We start from the raw sequence: 21,372 nt of genomic DNA, 5'->3' as shown, positions 1-21,372 counted from the left end.
TCGACAACTACTATTTGGTTCTCAGGTAGTGACTCTGATGCAGGGCTTGCTATTTAAATCAAATTCAGGACAAAGTGTCATCTTATCTTTCATATATGAACTTTGCCATAGGCATTTAAACCTCCATTGCCTCCAAACTAGGTAACTAAGAAATGACTGAAAGAATTCCAGCAAAAACAAACAAAAGCAATTACTCACCACTATTAAGACAACAAGCAATTCTTATTAGTTTTAAAAAGCTTATTTTTAATATAATTTTCACTAAATGGAATAAGTATCTTTTAAACATTTCAAAATTTCTTTTAAAAATTTTGCCATTGACTCTTTGTTCCTGAATAAGAAGGAATGATTTACTCTGATCTATAAAACCACAACTATATCATCTTTAAGTAATGAAGTTGTGATAGAAATAATTACACTCCAATGAATGAAATATCTCACTATTAAGAGAAACATTGTTCATAAAAGCAAGAGTAACCTGATTCATATAAATTCTCCTTTCCCTTTCCAATTTTGACTTCTCTCTCAAACTATTTAAATGTACTAGAATTAGATCTCAATTCTGTCTATAAGAAACTAGAGATTTGGAATGAAACATGATGAGGGAAAGTCTTTTCAGTGTTTTAGAGAAAATGCCCTGAATCGTGGATTTTGCTCTTTTTTTTTCCCACACATGCTACTAAATTCCAATATTAGGTAGCAAGGCCAAAAAGGGCAGATACTGTTGTTATTGTGTGGTTGTGCTTGACTCTTTGTGATCACATTTGGAATTTTTTTTTTCTGACAAAGATACTGTCCTTGTTTGCCATTTCCTTTTCCAGCTCATTTTGAAATGAAGGCAAACTGGGTGATGTGACTTGCCCAGGTTCACACAGTTAGTGATTCTGAAGTAAGATTTAAATCCAGGGGCAACACTCTATCTACTGCTCATATTTACCTAAAAGAGAGTATGTGATTTAAATATACATACATACTTACAAATACACACATATATATTCACACATACATACAAATATATACACACATATATGTATACTACACATATTTACCTTTGTGTATCTATATAAAGATTCTATTTACATATATCTTCTATTTAATTTCATTAGATTTTGCATAATAATCAAGAATAGAATAACAATGATGCAATACTAGACAGAACTCCATAAATTTAAATGACATCAAGCGCAAACCAGAGGAAATCTATAGCTTCACACACTATATAGTGCCTCCAAAGACATTTACTTCCATTAAGTTAATTTCTCTCATATTTTAATTAATGGCATGATATTATCATGACATCAGAAGGATTTTGATGTTCTACTCCACGTTTCAAACATAAATTAATATCCTCAATTCTGATCCGCTTATGCACGCGTGCACATAAACACATACACATAGACACAAAGATGAACCTTTAGGGAGATGATAACTTTCCAACACAAATGCAGAAATTTGAGCCTGGTTGTTTCTCTTACTTTTTTTTTATAACAAATCTTCATGATCATAGACTAGGTTAAATTAACAAAGAAATGTACAGCTTGTTCTCAACTACTGAAAATAAGGTATTTTTGCAAAGACCATTAACTCAATTACATTCACAATAATGGAATGTTTACAGCCTTAGGCACTATAAGTAGATAGAACAGAAACACTATTCCATGGCCACCAGCTGAACTTCCAATCCTAGATAGACATCTTTCAAGTGCCTATCACCGGCCACAAAGTTGTAGGCAGGAAGAGCCATATATGGCTCTATATATGCAAATAATATTGGTAAATTTTATTTCATAAAAAGAGGCAACACATTTGTATTCTGGGTTTACTATTAGGAGGTCTAATTTACAATCCTTCTTTTGAGCATGCAATTTACTTAAAATTGTAAAATTTAGAACATGAAGGTGTCCTAGAGATAATGAGAATTAGCTTTCTCATTTGACAGTTCAATAAACTGAAGTCCACATGGGTTACCACTTGTCCGTGGTCACACAACAAATTAATGGCAAAGTAATGGTGACTAAATGATAAAATATGATTCCTGCTCCAATGTATTTCTCCATGGAATTTAATGTGTATTATTCTCAAAGTATACAGAAAAGATACTTAGTGGAGAATTAAAGCAATTAGCCAGATAATTCAAGTGCAAATCTCATACTCTTGAGGAAAAACATATGTAGAGGATGGAATAATACAAATTAGTTGTCTATTGATATAAATTTACTGTGTAATCAACTCTTCATTACTCCTGTGCAGGAAGTCCTACTGCTTTATGTATAAAATGAAATAACCCCTCTACCCCACTCTCTGTTTCTGTCTGTCTTTACCCCAAAATATTAAGTAAAAAATATTCCTGGTATCCATCTAATGTACTTGTGATTATCATCAATATTCCAAACAATAATAACTGGCACATAAATCACCTTAAAGTTTTCAAAGTACTTTATATAGTTTCATCTCATTTGATCCTCAAATTAAATCTATAAGCTTGGTGTTACTATTATGGGGTAACTGAGGAAAAAGAGGGGAGAGAGAGAGAGAAGGAAAGAGAGAGAAGAGGAGAGAGAGAGAAGAGGAGAGAGAGAGAGAGAGAGAGAGAGAGAGAGAGAGAGAGAGAGAGAGAGAGAGAGAGAGAGAGAGAGAGAGAGAGAGAAAGAGAGAGAGAAATTCTAAAGGAAAAGTGAAGCACTCTGATTACATAGCTAGTAAATGTTTGAAGTAAAATTAGAATTTAGTTCTTCTAGGTCCAAATTATGTGCACTTCTCTGGATATCTTTCTATAGGGAGATTATTGTAGTTTAAATTTTCAAAGATACTTTGTGCCTGTCTGGATAGGAATGAAGAATTCAGTTCACCCAACACAATAGAAAAAGCAATGGAGGTTTTCTCCTATTAGTGGCTACAGAGAGTACATTACTATATTTTGAAGAGCTATGATAAGTGGACAATGGAAACTAATTTAAAGTACCCTTATTACTGAATATCATATAGTATTATAACCTGCTTTCCCTCAATCAATATCATTATTATTCTCATCTTGAAATTTATTCATACATATTTTTGTATTTGTAGATGAGTTTCCAAGCTGCATTTTAGTTACCTAATGTCAGTAATTTTCATTCTTGTACTAAGTAGACCTTGATTCTCCAGAAAGATACATATTACTAGATTAAAAATATATCCCTACATTTTAATCCTGGGGAAAGAAAGACTAATGGAATAATCTAGAAGTTATTCATATTTTTCCAAAAATCTTTACTGATTATTCTTAACATGAGCTTGTTAAAAGTCCAGAAAAATCTCTAGGAATCACAGATTACATATTTTTTTTCCTAAGAGGGATTTTAATTGTCTTATCACAAACCCTTAAGAAACTTAGACATAGTAATCAAGTTATTGATATTATTTGCTGGCAAAAACATTCCTGTGTCCAAATCTATCCATATGATATAACCATTTACAAGTAATGACCTCATTTTCTCCAGAGTTCTTTAAAAAATATTCTGGGGACAAGAAGTCTCCAGAATGGATATATGTTTAAATCACTTTCTTAGAAAACTGTTGAATACAAAAATATGAGAACAGAAATTTCAGTAAAATTTTACAGAGACATATCTAGTTTGGACTTAATATAAAAAAATTAAAAATAGATTTATAGTTGGAAAGAAATTTAACAAACTTTACCTCTTTTATGCAAGAAAATCTTATGTTCTATGTAATAGATAGAGGGGTAGATTTAACATCAGGCAAGCTAATTCATATTCTGCCTCTTGATATTTACTAAATATACATGAGACCACTGGTGAGTCAGTTAATCTCACTATACCTCAAACAACATTATAGGACTACAAATTACACAGAGAACAAGAACAAAAAGTTCCCACAAAGGGTAATTCCCACATGCAGAAACTCACAAGTCATTAAAGAATTGACATTGACAGTTATGCAAACGCTAACTCTCAAATGAATTATAATTTAGCAGAAGAATGAGATGTATACAAATAATTATAACTCAATTAAGGGAATGATTCCATGACAAGAAGGTAAGAGATAATGTGAAGGTAAGCATGCAGGTGAAGAAAACGTGAGATGAAAGAAGGAATAAAAAGAGGTAAGGTCAATGAACAGTGGTAGAGAGAAGGGAGAGGCCAGAATGAAAATAGGAATTAGAGAATTCTCTAGGTAGAATAATCTCTAGGAGAAGATAAGATATATCTAGAGTCTGGAGAACGTGGTGAAAATGTAGATGATGAGATTTAGGATAGTCATAGTGGGGTTGATGTGGATGATAAATGTTATTCAGCCTATGTGAGCAATGGATGAGTAGGCTAGGATTTTTCATAGGTGGGTTTGGTTAAGTTCTCTCAATCCACCTGGTAGATAGAATTGCAAGGATAATGAGGATATATATGTTTAGGCAGGGAGCCAAAATTGGACTCTGACACCTACTATCTATGTGACACGGGGCAAATCACATAACATTGATTGCTTCAGTTTCCACATCTATGAAATAAGCTGAAGAAGGAAATGGCAAACTCATTCCAGTATCTGTGCCAAGCCACCCCAAATGGAGTCACAAAGAGCTGGACATGACTAAAAAGATTGAACAACAACTAGGTAGATTGTAGCATAGGTCTCAGGGAAAGGATGGGGATCACCTAAAAAAGGGAAGGATTATAAATTGGCCCTATTCATGAAAGCTTTGAATTCTAGATGAAGTAAGCATTTTATCCCACTGTAATGGGTAACAACCTATGGTTTTTTAAATAGAGTTGTGATATCATCACATATATGCTTTAGAATATTTTTCTGGAAGCTGAGACCAATTGAAGATTGCAGACATTATTTAGAAGACTATTAAAAGAATGCATGCAAAAAAATGTCATGGGTATATGAATTGGTACAATGGAAATGATAGCTTGGAAAAAAATAGACTTGGACAAAATTTTGGTGACTAAATAGAGGTAAGGGGAAGTAAAACAATGAGAAATGAAGTTAATGCTGACTTCAAGAATTCCAATTCTGATGACAGGGAGTTCTGAGACTTTTCAGTAACAAAAATGGGGAAGTTGGGGAGAGAGACAGGTTTTACAAAAAGATAAAATATCCAAGTTCATAAAATAAATTTATTCCTTTTCTAAAGAAATATTGCTTGCTATTATTAAGTAAATTTATGCTTTTAACCACTATATGTTGACTTAATCAAGCATTCTATCAGTCCATTTGTGATAATATTTTTCTCTGTATATTGTCAATGTTTAAGACATTTCCATGCCAGAAAAAAAAAGTACAGAAATAATCCTAGGAAGTTTGAGTGGCCAATTGCAGAGCAAACCAAAGATTATGGATTCCAATTTTATTTTTTTTCCTTTTTAAAAAAAATTAAAGCTTTTTATTTTTAAAACATAAACATGGATAATTTTCAACATTCACCCTTGAAAAATCTTGTGTTCCCAATTTTTCTCTCCCTTCCCTCCACTCACTCCCCTAGATGGCAAGTATGGATTCCAATTTTCTTAAGGGTTATAATTACTAACTCTCCAAACATAATTGTAGATCAAGGATTGAAAACCATCTTGTATATTTTATAAATGTGTAAACTAAGGTCCAGGGAAGGTAAGTAGTATATCCAAGGTCACATAGACATGTATAAAAGTTGGGATTTAAAGCCAGGTTTTCTGACTTCAATATCCTTTCCATCTGCATACTTTTAGGCTATTAATTGTAATTGATGATTATTTAATAGATTATGTATAGCCACAAAGAAGGGAAACAGCTCTATCAAATCTGGTGTAAATGAAATCTCTTTTAAGAGATCTAATCCATTGTGGACCCCATCTGAGGAGATTTATATACCAAGACAACTTTATGATTAGAGAGTTTCTCTAACACAATTTAATTAAACAAATTGGGTGTGTATGTATGTGTAATCAATAAAGCAGTACACTAAGATATAGATCCCAGAAAGAACCCTATAGATTTTAGACTCAGCTTTCTACATATATTCTTTTTCTGAAGAATATTTGTCATCAGATATGAAAACACATGTTTAAAATAGTGTAATAAAACAGTCCTGAAAATGTTTTCTTTGTAAAATCTTTTAAATCATCTGATTTCATAAAATGAGAAAACTAGCCAAGAACAAGAAACAAAAAAAATCCATCCAACTTTGAAAAAAGAAAAAACTATCCATGACCCAGACAACTTTCTCTTCATTCATTCAATTCAACCATCAAATTTATATTAAACACTGACTATGTACCAGGAACTGATTACCATTGTGAGCATTTTTCAAGTTGAGTTATTCAAAAAATAAAATACAAAACAAAAAAAAATGTAATGTTGAACTGAAACAATTATACATGTGTGAATTACACAGCAAAAAATAATCATTTTCCCTAAAATATGAGAAATATATTACTCCCAAGTTTAGAAATTGATAGCTATTTAATACACATATTATATATGTATATTAATTAATATATATTGATATATATGTATAATTAATTAATGTGTGTATGTATGTATAATATATAGGCATTCATAGTAACACAAACATCATTATCTTTTAATGTCAATGCATGATAAATTCTCAATATATTTTGTTCCAAGAAGCAAAATTCAAAGTGTAAAAATTTATTTGTTTTGAAACTAAATTAATATTTTAATGAAATAATCCATAGAACTGTTTACTCTTTATCCAGTGCCAATTTAAGTTTTGAATAGATATAGCTTGACAGTAACTTACTTTTGATTATTACAGACTTGAAGGATAGTGAGATGCCCTGAATTTCCTCAGTTTAAGTTCAAATTCCTTTATGTTTGAAACTAAAGCTGCTCTGCTACCTGTTTTTTTTTTTTTAATTCCACCACCATCACCACCATCACTACCATCATCAGATCATCATTTCCCTCTTTTAGGTTTCCTTTTATGTTTTGTGTGCCTCCACTAGATTGTAAACTACTTGAAGGCAAAGTCTATCTTTTATCTTTTATATATCATTAATGCTTAGCCCAGTTTAAGGCACATGGTGGCCACACAATAAATTTTTATCACATCATATCATTTTTGTAAATAGCTATTTTCCCCCTTAAAGCTGCTATGTATTCCCACTTTATCATGCAATGATTCTTAGGAATATCAGGAATATAATACTCTAACAAAAGTAGACATTTTTACACCTTCTTCACTATCAAAACTATCACTATTCAAATATCCATCTTTCTAAAAAGAAGCTTTCTTGTGTTACTTTTGGCCTTTATTTAGGATTAATTAATCAAGTTGTCATAAAGTGAAAAGTTTTGTTTTGTTTTTCTAACTTTAGAAATTAGCAAACCTATCTCATACTCCAACAGTAAACAGGTAATTATAACAGATTCATATTTAATCTTTCTATTATATGATATATGTGTGTGTGTGTGTGTGTGAGTCTGTGTGTATAACACATATATATTAGGTACTGTTTAATTATGCCAAGAGACACTGCTTTATGGAAGATAAGCTTACTTATGTGTTTAAAAATAAACAATTTTTAATAAAAATATTTCCCACTTGCATACAGAATGTTCTGAATATAAAGGAGGGACAAAAATCTATCATTTAAAGCAAATTAGACTATCTACTCTCCCTTTTGAAAATAGCAACATAAATTGCACCCTGTTGGAAATGCTTCAGGCTTTCAACTGAATTCAATGTCCATAACAGTGAAAGTACTGTGAGCATTTAAAGACAAAAATGGGTCAGCCACCTAAAATACTGACACCAAAAAATTCTAAAGGACCTTGTTATAATGTCTCATTATTATGCAAAATGTAATATGCCATTGGTCAAAGCACCTTTACCTATATCAATAACAACATCCACTATAATTTAACAGAGAACCTAGTCTATAAGGAAAATTTTGCTCCTGCCTTTCAACTTCAACATAAAAAAGGAATCTGCTATATTTGTGAGTAGACATGTTGTCAGAATCTTAGTTGATAAATTCTTGGGAGTTACTTGACAATGTAGTTGAAGCAGTGAGGCAACTAACAATGAAACTGTGGCAGCTAGAAGGCGCAGCTAATAGAACACAGGCCCTGAAATCAGGAGGACCTGAGTTCAAACCTGAACTTAGACATTCTATACTTCGTTGCTCACTGACCCTGAATAAGTCACTTAATCTCAGTTGCCTCAGGGAGAAAAAAGGAACATTGAAATTGGAGTGCTAAATTGCAGTCATTGGAACTTAAAGTGATTGGGCCTTTTTACCTCATTCCCTCATCTATACATTGGGGATTTTGAATTACATGGTTTTAAAGTTCTCTTCTAAAATTATATTTGTGATCCTATTACTTGTTCAAAGTTACATAGAGCTATTAAAGGTCAAGAGGCAGGATTGACTTCAAATTTAGTATTCTATCCACTATAGCCACACTGCTTCTACTATCAAAGTCAACATGCTAGTGAACACATGATGGGAAATTATTTAGATTCCAGAATAAAAACTTTCCAACTATTTATTTACTTTTATTACCATCAATATGTGAATTTCAAAATGAAAGAAAGGTAGCAGAAATATGTTTTAATAATTGGGAATTCAGTTAAGAGAAGAGAAAGAGAATGCTTCAATATTGCATATATATGTATGTATAGTATATATATTTTACCATGTCATACTATCTATATACTATACTATGTGATGCTATATGAATATAAATATAAGTAACACTTAGTAAGCTATATGTGTAGGGAAGAGGATTCACTTAAGTTCTCTGAGCTTCAATTTCCTCACCTATGAAAATGATGAGGTTGGAATAGGTGGCCTTTGAGATCCCTTCCAATGCTAAATCACAAAATCCTATGATCCTATGAATGATATATATTTAATTTCAATCCAAATTTGCCTTTGTTTTTGTTCTTCTATGTAAACCAAGGACTGATGTGAATATGCATTGGGCAATAGTAAAATTTTCTAAGAGTTAATAAAGTAACTTTGATTGTAAAAATTGTGTCACTACGAGGATGAATTCTGTGTTTGTCATAAAAAAGCTCTTTCATTCATTCTCCAAACACTGTCCTAATTAGCAGAATTCTATAAATAATCACCAAATTCAATAAACTTAGTACTGTACAATGTATTGGGCCTAAAAAGAAAGGCAAAAATATGATCCCTGGCCTCAAGAATATCACACTCTAAAGAGCGAGATGGTCATGAGAAAGAATTGTAGACTACAACATCATACCATTTTAAAAAGAAAGTAACTGCTTTATAAAGTACCTCATCTGACAAGTTTCTCAAGAGACAAGAGCTGTTTATGTGACCTCATTTTATTTACTACCCCTAAAGAAAAAGAAATTAGTTGGCCTTGGGAAGAAAACAGATACATTTCCAGAATGGTGCCTACAATTTAAAACAGAAAAATGATTTATTTACCAAATGTCTCTTAATTAAATATAAATAAGCAAAATTTGTGCCACAAAATCAACTCAATGAGTATTTGTTGAATATCTACCAAGGTTTCATCTTCAAAGAGATGCAGTAGCAAAAGCTTTGTAACATCCCGAGGGGAAAGGCAAAAAGCTTCCTCTTCATGTTCCCCCATTCCCTCTTTCTAATATTAAACCTAAACCTCTCTCCACAAAGAGCCTATTACATAAGGTATTATGCTCATCCATCTCTGAAGTTCATTATAAGCTTTCTTATCAATGCACAAACATTGATGTATGATCATAACTTATGCATGAAACATACTTCCAGTGAAAAAGTAATGTCCTCAATAAACCACCTACTGTCTCAGTTCCTCAATTCAACGGCTTAGAAGTTCTACATACCAATGCATTTCTCCATCTCCCTCTCCATTCCTATCCCCTTTCCCTCCCCCCCACCCCCCCATCATCATTGAAATACCTTCGGTGTAAGCAGTTTCTAACCACACAGCTGGGTCAGGAACAGTTTTCTAGAAGGCTGCTGAGTCATCTCAGAGTTATTCCCCATAACAAGAAAACTAATTAAATTTTCCACCTTTAAAATGCTCATAATAATTCGTGGTCAAACTCTATGCATCTGGCTCATGCCTATCTGGCAGGAGTGTGCTAAGAAATACTTTTCTAAAATAAAAATGTTAATTTTTTTTTTTTTGCTCCTGTTTATAGGATCTTCTCTGTAAAGCTCAGCACTTTATGACATCATTATGTTATCAATCCTCACAATGGGTTAGGAAGCATTTGCAAGTCTTGTATTATTATCCTTATTTTCCAAAGATGGAAACTGAAGCACCAAGCATTAAGTTACTTGCCTGAAGCTAGACAGTAAATAAGTTCCCAGAAGATTTGGAAACAGAAACTGTGGACTCCTCATTTCATTTCATTCATTATTGTTCCTGCCATGAAATTTTTTTGGAATTCAGCTCCTCTTGGTACAGAGCTTAACACAGTACTAGGCACAAAGTAGACAGCTAGTACAAATTAAATAATGGTTATTGACTGAAATGTGCTTGCATGGATAAGTTTCTGCAATCAATTTTCTCCAGAGCCATACATTTAAAAAATCTACAATTACACCAGGTTCCTCTGCTTCCAGGGAAAGATGATTGACTAAACTCCTCAATCTTCTTCTTTCCTATATCTCTTTTTCCAAGCTCATTCTTCTCTCTTACCCCTGTCCATCAGCAATAAACAAACAAACAAATAAATAAATAAAAGAATGAATGAACAAACAACAAACAAATAAATAAATAAAAGAATTACAAAAAAAAAAAACAAAAAAAAAAAAAAAACAAAAACAAAAACAAAAGCCTCAGGGACAGTACAGACAATGGAGAAGAGAGAATGAAGTATATCAGTGTATAAGGAGGGTGGCATAAAAGGAACACATATGAATATACTCAAAGATAGTAATTTTAATACACATAGAAAACCTAAAATTCATCTTAGATTAAGTCTTTTAAACACAAAGTTACAGTACACAATTAAATGTAAAATACATTATGATAATGACTGGAAAAATCAAGGGAAATAGAAATATAGAAAAATATGAGAAGAGAAACGATTTTCTTCTGGGAAGAACAAGAACATTTCATGATTTTAGATGATAGCTGAACTGTACCTCAAATGAAAAGAAGTATTTCTACAAACAGAGATGAAAAGGGAGTACATTCCAGATATGGGTAAAAACCTGACCAATGCAGAAGCATGACAGTTCAGGCTTAAACCAGATAGATATAAGTAGGGAGTTTGAATGGAAGATAAACTAAATGAACAGAACTATGAAATAAAAGTGAAAAGGTCTAGTTGAAGAAAGGATGTAAAGAATATTCAAAAATCAGGCTAAAAAGGAACATGCATTTTATCCTACACATTTGAAATTGTGTGAAGTGACAGGTCAGACCTTTCATTTGAAAAGGTTATTTTGGCATTTCTGTGAATGATGGACTACAATAAACTAGATTGTAAGTGCTTCATCTTTTGAGACAAAATAACTATTTGCTTTTTCTCTTCATTAGGACATATACTGATTTGTAAAGTAAATGGAAGAATTGACATATTAGATCAGACTAATGGTATATCCAGTCTTATATTCTGCCTCTGAAAAAGAATGACTTCAAATTGGCATTTTATCTAAGCATAAAGGCTCAAGTTGCACTATGTACAATACTGTCAAAGGTTAATTATATTATATATGTATAATAATTTTATATATACACATACATGTATATATATATATAATATATATATATATATATATATGTGTGTGTATATGTGTGTGTGTATATATATATATACATACATACATATATATATATATATATATATATAAAACAAACTCTGTCTTCATTTAATAATCCATTGTGTATTCATCTCCCAAGGAATGATAATGTGATTTCAGTTGTATTTCTTCTTCTTCTTCTTCTTCTTCTTCTTCTTCTTCTTCTTTTTTTTTTTGCAATCTGTACTTGCTGTATGAATATATAGCTCCTTTTACATTCTCTGAAGCTACTTACTTGAAGGAGAAATCCTTAGTTCTATTTTTTGAGAATTGGGAGAATTTGTATGTATTAATTCCACCTTTATGTTTCAAGATTCTATGACATTAGAATTTTTTAATAATTTTTATAATTTCAAATGAAATGTCATGTGCCTTTTTCATTTTTGGGAGTTCCTTCATCTCCCTTTCTAGAGTTTCTCTAGCCCCTTATTCATTCTTTAGGGAAAACAAACACAAAATGTATAGGTTTTAATCCAATAGTCATACTATAGTTTCTTAACTTCATTTCAATATTTTTGATATTATGCCAAAAAGTTCCACTTTATAGAGATGCCATTCTTGGCTAAAAAATATTCTATGCATTCTTTGCCATTCATTGGTTTAAATGGATTCATAAAATCACATTTGTTAATGCTATACATTTACCTATATTGAAAGAGAGAAACAAAGAGACAGATAGACAGAGATAAAGACAGAGACAGAAAGACAGACAAAATGAGGCAGACAGCAAGAGCTTTTATAGGAAAAAACATAATAAGTTGGAAAGAAATAGTTAAAATGGCTTCATTTTAAGTATCTTAAGAACTATATTATATGAGTATTTGAAGCTTCACAATTAAAAAGATAGTATTTTCTAACATACCTATTATTTAAAAAATTAAATCCTCTCTATATGTTATCATCAATGTAAAGCTGAATTTGTAGGATCTAATCATATGATATATATATATATATATATATATATTATATATATATATTATATATATATATATATATATGTATGTTAAGTCTTGGTTAAATCATAGAAATTAAGTGTCAATATTACTACAATTTGTGTTTAGGATAATACTTGAAGACTTTATAGTTAATTATGTAAAGAGTTATCAGGATCAGTTTCTGCTTTGAACGAATAACTAGAAAAATATTCAAAGGTCAGCAATTCAATTAAAAATAAACATGATTTCAATTTAAAAATTTTAGCCCATTACTAAGAAAAATGTATTGTTTTTATTGAAAAATAACTTCTCTCCTTCAATTTTCCACCTGATTACTTTTAAGGAATGAACAATTTGTCCTAAATCCATTAGGCACTTAAAAAATACTAATGGGCTACTGAGTTTTTAAAGGGTAGAAGATTTATTTTATAAATACTAAGAGATCCAAAGATTATATAAAACTAAATAATCTTTAATTGGGGGTAGGACCCACCTATGTATACAAATGCATGTATGTGCATAAAACATTTACTGTTTTTGCTATGTTATTAACTATATTATTTTTGAGGAAAGGAAAAAGTTAATGGTTAGCAAATATGTGAGGAGCTAGAAATATGGGATTCTTATATTCTAGGTAATTATTTGTGGCAAGCCTCTGGAATGGTTACATTTTTTTAAAAATGCTTCTTGATGATATCTACATAACACTAAAACTAATGATAAGTGTATTAATAAAAAATGTTTGGAGAACAAGAGAGAAGACAGAAAGCTCAAAAAGATTAAAAGAACACTTCCCTTATGCCATTCTATTTTAACATCTCGCCACCAAGTGCTCAATCATATTCTAATTTGTATTTTAGCTGTGTTAATTCATTTTCCTTTGACGTTATGCCAAAATAAGTTCCACAAATAATAACTATTTTTATAGCCAACACCTAGGACATAATTTTTTAGATGAATAAATATTTATTGAATTGTTGTTCCAATTTTCAAAGATGGAAAAGGTTGATTTCAGAAACAAAAGCTTTATACTGGTTTCCTAAACAGTTAATTTTGGAGCACACAAAAAAAGATAATAACATTGATAAAAATGTCAGGCTGTTGGGCCAAACTTATCACATTTTATTTTTATTTTCATACATTATTAAGCTCTGAGAGACAAATATAGGAAATATGGTTTAGAGAAAAGAAGATCAGCCTTGGAATTTAAAAAAATAAAACTGAATTCAAATCCTCCTCTGACATATATTAGCTATGTGTCTATATGTAAGCCTACTTAATTATCCATTTCCCTAAACAACTCTCTAAATATATAAATTATAATTATTTCACAATTTAAATCAGGAAATGAAATTTCCATATTAGGAGTTCCTCAAATCTCATAAATTGCAGAAACAGACCAAAAGAAAAAAAAGAAGACCAGAATGCCATAGATAAAAATTCTGGCAATATACTTGACAAAGAATTAAATTTGAAGATCTTATTGATGGATTAATTCATTTAAAAATATTCCATATATTTATATCTAATTCTAATGTTTTTCCTTTGTGTTTAAGACTAGTGCTAACCTATATGCTATTTTTAAATGCAACTAATTTTTCTTATTTTGTGTTTACATAACTGTCTTTATAATTCTGTCACTAAACACGTACTTTTGTGAACCACAACATATTCTCATAATTAATGTATAAGTACTCAAAGCACATAAACACAGGATTTAAAGAGGAGGAACAAAAATTATTAATAATAAGTAGAACAAAATGCTCATCATAAATTCTTGGTAATATTCAAAGAGATGAAAACTAAAATAGCTTTGAGATACTGTCTCATATCTATCAGATTAGAAAGAAAAGAAAAAGTTATTTGACATAATGCAAGTTAAGAATTGGAGAAATAGATATATTCATTCATTGCTAAAAGAATTACAAACTCACAGAATCATTTTTGATCCACCTAGAATTACATATCAAGAGCTATTCAAACCATTATACTCTTTGACTCAACAATTCCCTTGTTAGGAATACAACATGAAAGTGTTACAAAAAAGAAAAAAAATAGTTGAATGTTTTTCATAGCACCATTATTTATAATTAAAACAAATCCTAGCCATCTCCATGCCCACAATGATGGAAATGGTTAATTAATTTGTGGCACATTAAAATAATGGAATATTATAATGTAGTTAATATGGACAGATATAAAGAATACAAAGGGATATGAAAAAAATCTTTATGAAATAATGCTAAGTGAAAAAACAGCAGAACCTATACAGAATTTATACTATGATCGTGCCAGAGAAAAAAATAAGGTAAATGAATGGACAAAAGATTTTGGTAAAAATTTAAGGGAATAATTGAGGAAAAGTGGTATTTTATGTATTGTAGTTAATTAACTTAAATATAATGCTTTAATTGGTTGTGCTCTTATTTTTATATTTATCATTAAAATTTAAATGTATAATATGGCCAGGTGTAAGATCTGAAGTTAGGTTTAACAAATCAAATGACTAAATACATGATAGAAGAGTTACTGCTTTTCATCACTTCTCATGAAAAAGAGCTATAAATTTTATTTGACTGTATGATCAATAGGAAGCTACAATGTGCCATGTCTGCTAAAAGATCTAATACAATTCTGGACAGCACTAAAAGTGATACTTTATTCCAGGACAAGTGAGATAATATCCTCATGTATTCTGAATTATTACAGTTGTATCAACAAGAGTATTGTCTTCAGCTCTGGATACTACATTTTAAGAGATTGGTGATCAATATACTAAATTATTAGAAGCATGTGTCACATAAAGAAATCTTGAATGAATTGGGAAAGTTTCTTTCAGAAAATTTAAAAAATATATATGACACAATACACCAATATCTCATGGATTTATGATTCCATTGGCATGAGAGTGATGATATTCCCTCCATTGATACACATCACAAGTACTCCACAATACATGACATATATATTACCTCATAGGCAAACTGGAGATGATCCTTTGCAAATTTAGCTATAATATTATTATTGTGTTGTATGTAAAAGGTCCATATTTGAAGGCTTTCTAGCTTAGTAGGATTTGTAGACTATGTTCCACAAAGGTAGCCTTTAAAATCCAGAGAAATGTCCATGATATAATATGACATCAGAACAGAGTTTTCATAGGCAAAGGAGAAGTGACAACTATTTTCATATATTTGAATGATTGCTATATTTTGGAAAGGAATCAACATATTTTGTATAACCAAAGAATTTGAAATGGTTATCAACTGATTATATTAAACTAAATGATTAGAACTATGAGAAAATGCAATGTAATATGATAAAAATATTTTTGACTGAATTTCACAAACATTCATTTAGGTTTTACATTGTGTAAGGCAAAGAAGCAGCATGATATGGTAGATAGAAAGCCAACTCTGGAGTCAAGAAAATTTCAGTTCCTGTTTTGACTCTGATATGTCCTAGCTATGTGACCATAGGCAAATTGTTTAACTTCTCAATGTCCCCAGATCATTCTCTAAGACAATAATTTGTAAATGATTAATCAAAATGCAGTAATGGGGGATTTCCACAATAGGTATTAGTTATACTACAAAATCACAGGTTTGAACAATCTTCCCCTCCCCCAACTTCAAATACATAAATAACATTTCAAATAATCAGTGTTGTCCAAAAGTGGATTGGAAAGGGATGCTTTGTAAAGTAGTGAGGTTCTTATCAATGGATATATTTAAGCAGAAAATAAGTAAACTTCTGTCAGTGGTGCTTTGGATGAGATTTCTGCATAAGGTAGCAGTTTAGATGACTTTAAAGATGCATTCTAACTTAAGATTTATGATTATGCCGTCATTTTATTTTGACATCATCTAGACACAGCAACTTTTTTTTTTTTCATTTTGAAGCTCTTGTCTTGTCTTGGCATTAGGAAAGAGCAGTCTTAGAATCACAAACTATAAGAGACATATGATTGATTACTGTTAAAATGCTGATGGATGGTTTTCAAAATATGGGATTTTTCTATATAGAGTACTTATCTTCCACCCCAAACTCATCTGTCACAATTAAAAGTTCTAGCTTCTCAATTACAAATCCTTAACTTCCATAAGCATAGATGAATGTTCTGTCACATTAGCTCAAATCCAGTCAACTTCATCAAAACTGAATTTAAAGGAGATATTAATTTTTATCTTCTTTGGGCTTCAATACCTAATGTCTTTCCTAAAATCCTCCCATTATCAATAGGAATATTTGCATACCATCACAAATATTGTTTTTTTGAAACATTTTGAAATGTTTCTCTGAAACATGCTTTCTTTGAAAGATTCTTTGCCTTTGAAAATTCTTGCCATTAATTGAGTAAAGTGGAAACCTTCACAAGCATTTTGTGGATACATATTCATGCTATGCAGATTATAGCAAAAGGTAATCATCAGATGATGTACATTCACTTGTGATTTGTACTAAGTACATTTGTTGATGGATCTGAATATAGAAGTTACTATCACAAGCAGATATAAGGTCAAAAAAAGTAATTTATCTAGATGACATGGAAGAATCAATAAGTGATTCAAAAGAAGTTGCTGGATTGCTAGATTGTTGGAATTGCCCTATGGAAGTGTCTTTCAGCCTTCAGTACTATCATCTTCTTATCATATGTGAATCAAATATTCATTCAAATATTTAAGCAGAAGGATGTGATAGGTAGCTTAAAGATGTAGTTCTGGTATATTATACCATAATGCACATATGTTAATTTTGCAAAAGTAGCATAATATGAACATTTGAAAAAATATATATTAATTGGATTAAAATATAAAAATCTACTAAAGACCCTTTGTCATGTTTAATATTACATATCTTTTTTTTTTTATCTTTGTCTTATGTGTTCCTGGAAAACTTGGAACATTTATAGTTGCATGCTTTATAATTTGGTTGTAAAAATAACTGATCAATTTTTAAAAATTCATCAGAAGAACTATATAGATTGTTTTCTTCGATTCCTATTAGCTAATATTGTACATTGATTTAAAGGCTTAAAGAAAATCATACTTGTCTTTCCTTGACCTTAAGGTTAACAATTCACTATTTTTATTCATCCCCAAGCACTGTTACATCATATATGAAACTGATAACTCTAGAGAATAGGAAATATAAATTAAAATGCACATCATAGAATAGAAATAATAAATATATTAATCTGTTCTTTGAAATTCAACTCCAAATTACATATGAGTTAAACTGAAAATGGTTTTTAAAAGCAAAAATATGCATGCACCATTTTTCATTAAAATAAGAAATTCATACCATCCCTTTGATTCCTTCTCTAAGATGTTCATTGTATTTCAACTTTGAATTTCAAGTTCTATTTATAGCTATTTCTACAGTAAACAGATGTCTTTTTAAAATACCAGAAATCATAACTTAAACTTCTTCCAATCAAACAATCAAGTATTTGGTGAATCTTGGAATATTCAATTATTTCTGAAAATTTTCATAATAATATTTCTTAGAAACTCAATGCACTAAGCTAAGTAGTTTACCTAGGACCAAAAATTTTAATTAACCACACATTCCCATTGCTAGAGTCCGGTGGATATCTCTAAGGAAGTAGCTCCCTATTTACTCAACTCTTTGTATGTCTGCAATCAAAGTTTCTACAATGCTTAAATTGATTCTGCCAAAAGACATATCACTCAGATTTAAGAGGAGAAAAAATAAACAGTCTCTGATACAAAGGTTTTAACTTTTTCTAAAGTCATTTTAGAAAGTGCTTTTGAAATTTAAAGGATTTTTCTTTCTTTGCTTTTCCAAAGTATTCCAAATGGAAGAACATTTTATCAACTCCACACAGACAGCTAAGATCAGCAGCAAAAAGCTCCCTCTTTCCACGGGTCAAGACATTGAAAAGCTTTTTCCCCCCTTCAAACCTCTGTTAGCATGAACATAAACCTAAAGTGACACTTCGCCTAATTCGCCTTTGGCTTCCCTCCTGGCAGCAGCTGCTCTTTCAGAAAACTCGTTCTGCAGCATTAGCTTGCCTGTTTTGAAGCAGGTGGGTGACTATCAGCACTTCGGACAGCGGCTGTCCGAGCTACAAGTTTCGTTCCCAGGATTTCAATGTACACCCCATTTCTCGAAGTCTAACCCCCACCCCGGAACGACGGAGAGCCAAAATCCCCGACTTGAAGTAACACTGGAAACCATCTCCCCACATTCCACTTTTCTTCGTCCCCTATAATCGAAAGCCTCTAAAGATAGCTAATTAAGACAAACGGAAATTATCAAGTAACTTTGAAAGGAATCCACCTTTCAGGTGGACAATGAAATATAGTAGGGGAAAAGTGATTTTTTTAGAACCTGAGTCATTGCCAACTTAAAGCATTATCTGTTTGAAAAGTGAAGTCAGCACAAAGCCTGGCCCTAACCCCACCTACCCTGGGCTTTCAAAAGCAACCCAAACAGATCAGTCACCCAGCAAAGAAAGATACGGGGGGGGGGGGGGGAAGGTAGGGGAAGCCAAACAATGAAGAATACACGGAACAGAGCCAAAGCTCCCCTGTGGACCTCTCAGTCAGTCCAGAAAGAAAAAAAAAAAAAGTGGTAGCAGAGGCCTCGAGCACATTTTTGCCGGGGATGCGTTTGTTGAGGAAACAACTAGAGTAAGAAAGGTACTCACCATGTTGACTTCGGATACCATATCGATACTCGCGATATCAATGTTCATCCCAACACAGACTGGGGGACCTGCAGAAAAGCAGGACAAAGTAAAAACCCTCCGATGGTACTGCAAGTATATATTGGTCTGTATCTCGGGATGGGGGCAGGGGAGGAGACATCTGAAGAATGGAATCTATCAGTTCCCACCCCAAATCCTACTGCTTTCCAGTGGAGTTTACAGATACCCCCCCCCCAAGCACACACACACACACACACACACACACACACACACACACACACCATCTTCACTCCCATAACACTCCAATATCAAAGGGTAGTAGGTTAATTCCACAGTAGCAGCGCAAGTACCACTTACCCCCAAAGTCGGGTCTTAGGCGAATGTCGTAGCCTTTCAAAAGCTTGTCCACTGTCTCCTTCACGAAGGACATGTTTCCAGGATCGTTCACACTATGGAGCAGGGGTAGGGGGTATTTCATAGGAGAGTAGAGACACAAAGATCCTGGGTCAGAATGCATCCTCTAGCCCCCCCCAATTCCCATCCCACCCCAAACACACATTGCCTAACCAAACAGCTTCAGCTCTTCTTCCATCCCGGGTGCTTACCTTTGAGCGCAGCAAACCACCGCCACCAGCACAGGGGCCGAAAAGATGCCGAAAAGCCTTCCTCCTGCAAAGCCCCACATCCCTCCGCCGCTCCCCGGAAGGGGGGAGGGGGGGCCCCGTCGCCGCCGCGACCCCGCTGCTGGTGCTGCTGCTACCGCCGTCGCCGCCGCCGCCGCTGACCGAGAGCGGAGGAGGAGGAGGAGGAGGAGGAGGAGGAGGAGGAGGAGGAGGAGGAGGAGGAGCAGGAGGAGGAGGAATAGAGGGAGGAGGACAAGACGGCTGCACCACGCACCCAGCTCTCCCCCCTCCTCTCAATCCTCCTCCCCTCCCCCCCACAGGCACCACGGCTACACGGACCCAGTCGCCCTCTCTTCCTTATTCTACGTACAACCCCGCCCCCAGCTTGGCCGTTGCTCCCCAGGGGGAGTGGAAGAGGAAGGAAGAGGGTGGGAGAAAAAAAAGGCTATCTGTAGCTCTAGGGTGCGGGAGGGGCTGAGACTAGCAATAGCCTTTGAAGAGCTCCGTGTCTCTACAACTACTCTCGGGCTGGAGTAAGGAAACCTGGTCACTAAAGGATCAGCAAAAGGATTTTCATCCTCTCAATAGTGGAGGCAAGGGCGTTTGCCTCTGTTGCTGCACATCTGGCTTCTCGGAAAGAGAGAGTCTCCCCTCTTTCACCTCTTCTGCCCAGTGGTTGCTACCGCCGCCGCAGCAGCAGCCATTGACATCGAGCTGTGACTAACTCAGTACCTTGCTTCCTAGCCCCCGAATCCCATCTCCACCTCTGATAGGCTCTGGACAAAGAGTCTGATACATAAAATAAATGAATAATGCCTCAAATCTGTTTCCAAAGGTCCTTCTCCCCCAATCTTTTCCTCTGCCTCCTTCCTCCCTGATTTCTAAGCCACTTGATTCTAAGACCCCCTTTTCACTCCCTTTAGCGTTCTGGGTCCCTATAGCTGAATCAACTCCGCCTTCCCAAGCTCACTAGGCAACAGGAACCATAGTCCCAATGGGCAAGCTCTAGTGAAGCTAAAGGGAAGCCCTATTGTCTCATTCTTCCCTAGCCTTTTCCCCGCCCCAATCACAAAGGAGTCTTGAAGCTAGTAGCCGCCCATATATTGTTGAGGTTTGGAGGTTGGGGGTCGGGGAGCGACTCCCCTTCCTTATCCCCCAGCGGAGCTTCCGGAAGTGGACTACTGTCCAGGAGGGAATCCCCATCCCCATCAGATCCTTACACAGTCTCTGGATCGCTAATGGGAAGAAATTCAGACTGCACATTGAGAAGATAAGTCTATAGTAAATGGAATATCATTCACCCTTTACCCCACATTGATTTTGTCCTTTCCTCCCCCTTTCACCACCAAAAAGTCAGTGGGGCAATACGATAGTATCTTTTCCCCCGACCCCTCATC

General features: G+C 33.4%; 1 protein-coding gene across 1 annotated transcript in view; it reads right to left on the bottom strand.

The window, feature by feature from the left end:
• The window catches only part of GABRB3 (gamma-aminobutyric acid type A receptor subunit beta3), a 271,001-nt gene extending 250,861 nt beyond the window's left edge, over positions 1-20,140 (bottom strand). Inside the window, exons 1-3 of the mRNA XM_051984644.1 lie at positions 19,958-20,140; positions 19,710-19,801; positions 19,353-19,420 (exon numbers count right to left, since the gene is read on the bottom strand). Coding sequence (XP_051840604.1) covers positions 19,353-19,420; positions 19,710-19,801; positions 19,958-20,037 — 240 coding nt within the window. The 5' untranslated portion in view covers positions 20,038-20,140. The remainder of the gene's footprint in view (positions 1-19,352; positions 19,421-19,709; positions 19,802-19,957) is intronic.
• Positions 20,141-21,372: the final 1,232 nt, after the last annotated feature.

Source organism: Antechinus flavipes, chromosome 3, assembly GCF_016432865.1.
Source record: "Antechinus flavipes isolate AdamAnt ecotype Samford, QLD, Australia chromosome 3, AdamAnt_v2, whole genome shotgun sequence".
Taxonomy (NCBI): domain Eukaryota; kingdom Metazoa; phylum Chordata; class Mammalia; order Dasyuromorphia; family Dasyuridae; genus Antechinus; species Antechinus flavipes.
The sequence above is the reverse complement of the archived record's forward strand: the minus strand, read 5'-3'. Positions and strand labels throughout refer to the sequence as shown.